The sequence below is a fragment of the Bidens hawaiensis genome, unplaced genomic scaffold (genome assembly GCF_021521415.1).
Source record: "Bidens hawaiensis isolate Kalapana, Puna unplaced genomic scaffold, B.hawaiensis_p1.1 tig00010796_1, whole genome shotgun sequence".
Classification (NCBI taxonomy): Eukaryota; Viridiplantae; Streptophyta; class Magnoliopsida; order Asterales; family Asteraceae; genus Bidens; species Bidens hawaiensis.
This window is the reverse complement of record NW_027491829.1, coordinates 90,786-99,713: the sequence shown is the minus strand read 5'-3', so window position 1 is coordinate 99,713 and position 8,928 is coordinate 90,786. Positions and strand designations below refer to the sequence as shown.

General features: G+C 34.1%; 1 protein-coding gene across 1 annotated transcript; it reads right to left on the bottom strand.

Annotated features, from left to right (window-relative positions):
• Positions 1-228: 228 nt before the first annotated feature.
• On the bottom strand, positions 229-4,841 carry LOC143536377 (nuclear matrix constituent protein 1-like). The gene is made up of 8 exons (XM_077030381.1): positions 4,677-4,841; positions 3,665-3,874; positions 3,318-3,571; positions 2,965-3,235; positions 2,802-2,885; positions 771-2,719; positions 556-673; positions 229-471 (listed from the first exon to the last, which is right to left on the bottom strand). Exons 1-8 carry the CDS (start codon positions 4,839-4,841, stop codon positions 232-234), a joined length of 3,291 nt encoding a protein of 1,096 aa, XP_076886496.1. The 3' UTR covers positions 229-231.
• Between the last annotated feature and the right edge of the window lie 4,087 nt (positions 4,842-8,928).

Genomic DNA, 8,928 nt, shown 5'->3' with positions numbered 1-8,928 from the left:
ACAAGAAAATGAAAACAAGTGAAGGTTTTTACATAAATTTTATGTAGCAGCAGCAGCATCTCTTCTCACTGCAAAAACAATCTAACCCCATAACTTCTAAAGCCTAGCTACATAAAAACAAGTCAATTACGGACTGACTTACACTAGAAAACACAACAATTCTCACCAACAAAAAGGAAAAGACTTGTTAGGACTCTATGCATATTGACTGACTATAGAATGCTCTCATCATCATGTAGAGATAAAAGTCCATAGCTTTCTTCCTATGGAAACTTCACCAGGATGCTCGGTCTCTTCGTCTTCAGAATCTTCATCATCTTCTTCCTGGTTCTGCGCACCAGGGGTTCCAGTCTCATGTTCATTGTTGCCATTCTCTCTGACACGCTGAGGCGTCCCGTTCACTTCTTCGCTTAAAGCCATATCTTCTGGAAGCTTCTTTGCTACCTCATCCTCCCTATCCACAATCTCCTTCTGTCACCATCAAAACCAATTATCAATAATAATAATAATAATAATCTAATATTTCTTCAGAAATAAGAAGTGAAGTTAGCATACACTGGCTTGAGAGTCTTCAGGCGGAGCATTTGAACCGCTGGCTCTTCTCTTTCTACCAACAAGATTCTCTTCACTTTGATTAGACAAAGTTCCGTTACTAGCTGCAGGAGCCCCTCCCCTGATTAACATGAAAACGGATACAATACCCTAAGTTAAGAATGATGGTTTGAATAATATGGAAACAATAAAACATGCATAGAATCATTTATACTTACGCCTTAGAACGCCGTAGGTTGTATCGTTTTACTGGAGCCTCAACATCTCTAGCAACTTTCCGCCGCGTGTTTCTGCGGGGGCCATTTTTAACATCATCATGCTGTTCACTGTGTCCAGTCTCGTGTTCACTTGCACGCTTACGGCTTCCACCTTTTGAAACCCCCTGGCTAACAGAGTGTTCTACAACACCATTAAAACTCTCAGTAGCCCTGGAACGAGTGGCCCTGGTCACCCGCTTTTTGGTTGACTTAATTTGGCCTTCATTCCCATCAGGCTGCTGAGAAACTTCTTCAATCTCATGTGATTGGCTGTTGGTGTGTTGAAGATCATCATCAGCTGACTGGGTCACCTGTCGTTGGACATCCAAAGAATCCGGTGCAACCCTAGCTGATACTTCAGGTTCAGGCTCAGGTTCATCCTCTGAGCTTAGTATATATTCTGATATTTCACCAACATCTACAAGCTTCTCTTGTGCTTCTGTTTCTGCTTCACCAGCTTCATTTTCTATTTTCTTCCCTGCTGAGAATATAGATGTGCATTTTTTAAACCAGTTTAAGGTTTTACTACCAGAACCAGGTGTTCCCGAATTACCCATAGAAGTCCCTAAGTTCTGTTTATTATTCTCAGAGGTAACCTGAACCGCTTCTTTCAAATAACCATCTGCTAAGTTTGGTAAAGAAAAACTATCAGTGGTCTTAACTTCTGATAACGATTGAAGATCAGATAGAACAAACGCAGAAACTATCTCCCCACATTCATTGCATCCCTTTTGTTTCTCAACAAAAGCAACAAACCGTTCTCTTTCTTTCAAGAATTGTTCACGTTGGTCTTTTAATTTCATGCTAAGCCCAACAAGATCATCAATGTCTCTTTTCATTTCAAGCTGTTGACCTTCTAGATGCTTCTGATTTGCAAGAACATCTTGTTTTTCCTTTTCTAAACTTATTCTTTCTAGCTTCATTTCTTCCATTTCTCGACTTGCAACATTACTCAAGTATTTCACATTTGCTAACTCTCTTTCTCTATATTCCTCAAATGATTTCTCATGTTCACGCATACGGTTCTCAATCTCCAATTCTCGGTTCCTCAATTCAGTCTCGTGCTCTTGTTTCTTCAGTTCAAAATCATGAAGCATTTGGGATTCTTTACTGCTGTACTTTTCTGATAACACGGATTTCTCGTGCTCCATGTTAGCAGCAAATGATTCTTTAGCTAACTTCAAAGATTCCAACTCTCTCTCCACATAACTCTCTGTTTCCAACCTCAGATTTTTCAATTTTTCTTCTTCTAAACGATTCATTTTTTCCATCTTTTCTTTCTGCACAGCAACAGATTCCAATTCCTTCTTTATCTCGGCTCGTTTCTCATCAAGTTCTTCCCATTCTTTTTCAAATTTCTCGTTTTCTTGCTTCAGATTCTCCTTCTCAATCAGAACCGATTCCCTTTCTTGCCTGGTTTTCTCTATTTCTTGCTTTAATTCCAACTGTAAACGGGCAAATTCAGCCCGTTCTTCTTCTGTTACTTGAAGTCTTTCCCGTTCTTTAACCACTTTCAACCTTTGTTCTTCAATTTCAGCAGTTAATTTGTCAAGCTCGATCTTGAGATTTGACAAATTCTCCATTTCACTGCTTAATATTTTCCTTTCTTTCTCTAAGTTCTTCTCTTCATCTTTAAGGGATTTCTCTTGTTCCTTCAAAGCTTTTGACTTTGAGGCAATATCCTTCTCTTTCTCCTTAATTTTCTCTAGTTTCTTTTCTAATGCCTCCTCTCTTTTAACAATTTTACCCTCCAAATGATTCAATTCAACTTCCTTTCTCTCAACATCGGCAACCTTAATTTTGAAATCCTCATCTAATGATTTCCTCTTCTGTTCCATTTCTAACTCAAAGTCATGAGTTTTTGTGTCCAATATGGCCTTGTGTTCATCCAAAAGCTTTTGAATCTCTACCTGCAAGGAAATGATATTAAACAATTATAAGCGCATATTGACAATAACTTTTGCAAGATTCAAATTATTTACAATCAAGTACTTTTTCTCTCACGTTAAGCTTCTCCTCTAGCTTTTGTAATTCCTTTTCCTTTACCTCCAAGTTCTTTCTCATAGCAGCAGCTTCCTGCAGAAGAATCATACAGATTAAGCTATAAATACACAACTTCTCATATGGTAATTAGTCAAAACCCTAGAACACTTACTTTCTCTTTTAAAGCTAGGTTTTTCATCCTCGTGCTTATTTCATGTTCTTTATCTTTCAAAGCTGAATTAGCCACTTCAATCTTCTTCTGCGCTTCCTCATGATCAATTTGTTTCTGTTTAAATACTTTATCATTATCATTTGCCAGCTCTTCTCTTTGATTAATCAATCTACGAAGCTCAGCCAATTTCTCCTCTCCCTCTTGTAACTTCCTCTCCCATTCTCTTAAATCCTCCCTTTGATGAGATAAACTGCGGTCATGTGCATCTCTCCTGATGACATAAAGATAGCATATAAGATTTCAATAATAACAATATGGTGAAAGTATAAGTTTTAACAAGATGTGAAGCATACTCATTGTTAAACGACATCCTTTCTCTCATAAGTGAGCTTTCTTTTGCCTCGACCTCAACAGATTTTCTTTGAAGCTCTGATGACTTCCTGCTGACCTCTGCAAGCTTAGCATCAGCAGCACGTAATTTCGCCTCTACTTCTAGTGACATCCCTTCAATGCTGGCAGACAATGCATGTGCTTCTTCCAGCTTTGAATCAGCAGTGAACTTTATTTCTGCATATTCTGACCGCATTTCCCGCAAATTCTTCTCTAACTGAAGAAACAAATCACCAATCATAACCATCAACAACAAGGTTTAAGGTTGAGCCAACATAAACAAAGATAGCAATATTGATTAACATCTAACCTCAGTGACACACAGTTTTTCAACTCCTAATGCTTTTCTTAACTTCTCCTCTCGTTTCTCCACCTCTGACATTGCTATAAGATGAGCGGTTTGCTCTCGTTGAAGAAGCTCCTTGGTTTCCGCTAATGCTTGCTCAAATTGTTCATTTTTGGATACCCATTCCTTTTTTTCGATTAGAAGTAGCCCCATGTTGTATTGATACTCATATAGCTTTAAGTAAACCAATAATCAGATAAACTCGATTTTCAACCGGACAAATAATAAAATAACTAAACAAACAAATCGAAGTAATAACACTAACAAAAGATACAAAACTTTCCTCATAGGGTTGTTCCAAGAAATACCATATTATAAAGATATAATTCATTTATCGCAGTTCTTAAAGCAGCCCAATTATGGCATTCACTCACTAAACATAAAACTAGTCATTATTATTATGTGTAAATCCCAAATTTTCATTGTTTCGGGTTACCAAGACTTGAATTAGACCCGATTTACTACCGAAAAGTAAACATTGTTTCCTTTAACTAATTATAAAAGAAATAAATTAAAGAGTAACAAAAGAAATGCCATGTTTTACAACTAAATCAGTTGTACCAAGTTTGAAGTTAAAAAGAAGTCCAATTGATAATTTTCAGTTCGATTTCTCGGTTTCATTTTTTTTTCTTTGAACGAGTACAAGCATTTTGCTTTTGATTTATATTTTGAGTTATGATTTTCTATTATTTAGTTATTTTTTTTGGGGTTTTTTGATCTCAACCTGCCCGTTTCGACCCAAACGAAAACAACCCTTTGTTTAAATCCCAAATTTTCCCTGTTTCGAGTTACCGAGACCGATTTACTACCGAAAACCCTGCCCATTTGCCACCCCTGTGCTAACACCTAAATTATCAATTATCAAAATTAAAATAAGACCCATGATCAGTAATTACGTTTACATCCCAAAAACAGCCTAATTAGCCCCAATTTACTGACTAAAAGAAATTGGAAAACAATATTAATAGTTACTAACCTCCTTCTCAAGCTTATTAATATTATCAGCAACAGCAGCATCTTGATCCATAACGTTGGGTGTAGACTCACCACCAATTGCAAAACCCTTATCCCTAGGGCTTGAATTGTCGTCTCTAGGCGATGACAGCCAGCCCGGCCACACCTTCTTTTGAGGCGTAAACATCGTCTTTACGAATTGCAGATCCAAAATCTACCCACGTAACAATTGAAACCAGAAAACACACGGTGTTGCTAATTTTGAATTGAAGAGAGAAGTGAAATGGACGTGAGATAAATCCCAAATTCCGGCGGATAAAAGCAGTTCGAGTCCGGTAACATCTCCAAACTAACTTTTCTCTCTCTCTCTCTCTCGCGTATCGTTCACGTTCTTTCTATTAATTACTATATTGCCCTCGGCATTTTCATACACAATTTCAAGCATTCAACTTAATTAATTAAATCATTTATAAGAGTAGTAGTGATATTGCTTAGAGCGGCTTCTCTGTCTCTCGTATAAAGTTGGTATTCGTTTGTATCTCATTCTTTTTGGACTTTACTTTATGAGGGAGATATTGTTAGTGAAAAAATTATAAATATGCATATATATAAAAGTTAAATAACATTTTTAATAGAAAAGGATATTGCTATGCTGTTGGTCTTCTAGTTCAATGGCATAGGGTGACAGTTAAGGTTTGGAATCTTACTTGACTCAATGAAGTTTCTCATAGTGGTAGGTTCTCTTATTAATAGTGTTTCTAAGTGAGTTAGGTCTGAACAAAGTCGAAGGATAGTTAGAGCCAGTAGTCCCCCCCCCCCCATCTGAAAATTTTTATACGTAGTTTAAATTTACATGTTTGCATCCGAATATTTGATTCTGTCCCCTCCATTTATGAAATTTTGTATACCTATTTTCTATTGAACTATATTATTATTAGGTATTATAAGAGTAGCCTACGGATTCATTCAAGTTTCATCACTTGACCTGAAATATAAAGATCAATATAGATAATTAACATTCCACGTCAGAAAAGGTTACTTCGGTTTAAAAGTGAAGTAGGAAATGATAAATGTTATATATAAATATTATTGTTGGAAATGGTGATTATGTTTTTTCATTATGGTATTTTAGTAGGCCGCCTTTGGAGAAAGAACGTGGGTGTTGAAAAGGGTTGGTAAAATGACGATAGCGTCCCTGACAGTGGTGGAGTAAAAGGGCCCTGCACTTGGATAAAGATAAATATATTCCAGAAAGAAAGTGGCAATATGTATTGTAATTAGTTGTACACTGCTTTATTAAAGTTGTACTCTTATCTGTAAAAGTATATAAGCGGTAGGCATATGCTTCATCTTTCAAGCGAAGCAAGAGTGAGAAGGAGTGGATAAGCTTGGTCTCCACGGTGGTATTTTCCTTTTTATTTTTTAGCTTTTCGTAAATTTAACTTGTCACAATTTAAATTATACAAAATAATCGTTATTGGCTAGCTCAATGGTTAGTTTTTCATAAAAGTTTCCTAAATTCGATTCTCATAACTGTATGTCACTTGTTAAAGAGAACATCAATGTTAGAGAATACAAACTCGAGTAAAGAACGATTAATATATGAATTTTTCTTTAAAAACTTGTTAGTTGGACTAATATCACAAAAAAAATCATTATTACAATCCCAATTTTAAGTTGTTCACAATTTACAGTTATTATTGTTATATTATTGCTGCTTTTGTTGTTAATCTGAGTTTATTAGCTACTAGATTTTATTCCCCGTATTACGAGGGTTGTTTTACATTATTCGTTTTTAATATTTATATATGTATATTTGGATTTTAATTTTATTTATTGTAAGAAAGTTAATAATTAATATACTTGGGTTTGATGATGAAATGGTTTCAAAAATAAATGATATGTTATAATTCGGTTTAAAAGCTATCTGGGTTTGGTGATACCCATTACCCGTTTATTTTTTTTATTATAAAATTGTTTCTTAATTATAAATAATATATTTTTTTTAAATAAAATAGGATATTAATTTTTAGTCTATTCTAATTTTATAGGATTTTCATATCAAATACTTGATAAGATATTTTTTAATATAATGAGAAGTTATAACCCGTTTAAGAGCTATCTGGGTTTGGTGAGACATTTACCCGTGAATTCAGGTCAAAGCGTGAGAAGCTTTCATTTACAAATAAAGCAATCTGATTGCTTGAGTGAATGGTTGTTTACATTTTTTAATTTTTAATATTTATTTTTTGGATTTTAATTTTCTTTATTGTAAGAAAGTTAATAATATACTTAGGGTTTGATGATGAAAGGGTTTCATAAATAAATGATATGTTATAACCCGTTTAAAAGCTATCTGGATTTGGTGACCTATAACCCGCTTATGTTTTTTACTATAAAATTGTTTATTAATTATAAGTAATCTCTTTTTCTTTTTAAATTGGATATTAAATTTTAGTATATTCCTATTTTATAGGATTTTCATATCAAATAATTGGTAAGATTAATTTTTAATTTAATGAGATGTTATAACCCGTTTAAGAGCTATATGGTTTTGGTAAGACGCATACCCATGAATTTGGGTTAAATCAATGAGAGGCCTCCATTTAAAAATTAAGAAATATGGTAGCTTTCATAAAAGGGGGGGGGGAATGACCACATCGCGACACATAAGATTTTTGGGTTTTCGTTTATATATATTATAGATTATATTATCACTATTTTGTTCTATGTTTAACTTAAGTTTATTTATAAGTTATTATTACTACGCCTGTAAGCGAATCAGACGTCCCTGTCTGGTCAGTGGGAAGTTCGTTTGTTTAATTCGTGAAACGGACACGGGCAAAAATATTTTGTTCATTAAGCTTAACGGACGAACACAGACAAAGGCCATTTTCGTTCAACAGTGTTTGTGAACGTCCGTTTAATATTGTTATGTATGTTGAAATTCCTTAAAGAACAAAGAATTCGAAGCTTGTTTCTTGTGAAATAGTAGAAGTTTGTGGATTTTGAACACCAAAACATTATTTTAATATGATTATGTGTTTGATTACTATGTTAAGACATTAAGTGTTAATTATTTTTTGATATCAGACAGTTTAATGTTCATTAGTGTTTATGTTAAATATGTTGATATGTTTATATTTGTTTGTCCATTAACGTTCATTAGTGTCGGTTAGTATTTGTTTGTCCATTAGTGTCCGTTAGCATCCATTTGAAATATTAACGAATGGACAAACTCAATTCTTTAATGAACGTACACGGATCATGAATTTTTGTTCGGTAGGGTGTTCGTGAACCGTCCGTTTGTACAACAAAAACTTAACGGACGAACACACACAAGATCTCGTCGTTTTGGTCCAGTCCGCTTACAACCCTAATTATTACATCTCTAGTTTTATGATTATCATTAGTAAATTTAGTTCTATCATTATCATCTTCAATGGAAACTCTATTCAAGGAATATAGAATTTGTATCGTTATCGATGTCGGTTCAACCTTCAGTCACAATCTGTGACATTCGTCAATTTCGGGTCTTGTTTGTATTCGTTTTTGTATTTGTTTATTATGTAAACCGACCCGATTTGTAAACCAAAGCTTATGTTATAATCAAAATGATGGATTTATGTTACAATATTGTTTCACACTTGTTGGGTCTTGAAAACATCATATCTTTATTTTTATTTTTATTTATTTATTTATTTATTTTTTATTATTTTTTTTGTTGTTTTGTGTTTTTTGTCTTGATCCATTTTGCATGAAAACTCTTGTGTCTCACACCCATATTTGACCACCAACATTACCCTATATATACACCATCTTTCCTCTTCATTTTCCCTTGCTACAACTCCAAAAAAAAAAACTCTTTCAAACATCAAAGATTCAAGGTTATCTTCTTAAGTGTTCTTGAAGGTTTTTAGTCTTTCATCTTAATTAGTTTATGTAGCCTTATTAATACTTGTTTATGGTTGTGCAACATATATATAATATACACCCCTTGTTTACCTTTGGTAGTTACTTCTCCGATTCCGGTCGGTGAGGTTTCGGACCTCATAAGGCAAGGCTTCATGGAGGACTTCGTGTCCTTGATATATATACATCTATATAACTTATTCATACATATTAATCTTGCTTATTTTAGTATGTTGGTCATGTTTACAAGTTCCATGGTTATGGGTTTTTAAGAGTCTATGCTTCGGTTTAACCGTAAATAGCTCTAAACCGTAAACCGAACTTTGTTACTAGTTTTGTTAAATAATTGTTTAAACATACTT

Excerpts from the sequence above, each read along its gene's own strand:
- LOC143536377 (XM_077030381.1), bottom strand. The coding sequence starts at position 4,841 with ATGTTTACGCCTCAAAAGAAGGTGTGGCCGGGCTGGCTGTCATCGCCT. Across the intron at positions 3,875-4,676 it reads TTAATAAGCTTGAGAAGGAG|CTATATGAGTATCAATACAA; the intron begins GTTAGTAACTAT and ends GTTTACTTAAAG. Across the intron at positions 3,236-3,317 it reads AGGATGTCGTTTAACAATGA|GAGAGATGCACATGACCGCA; the intron begins GTATGCTTCACA and ends TTATGTCATCAG.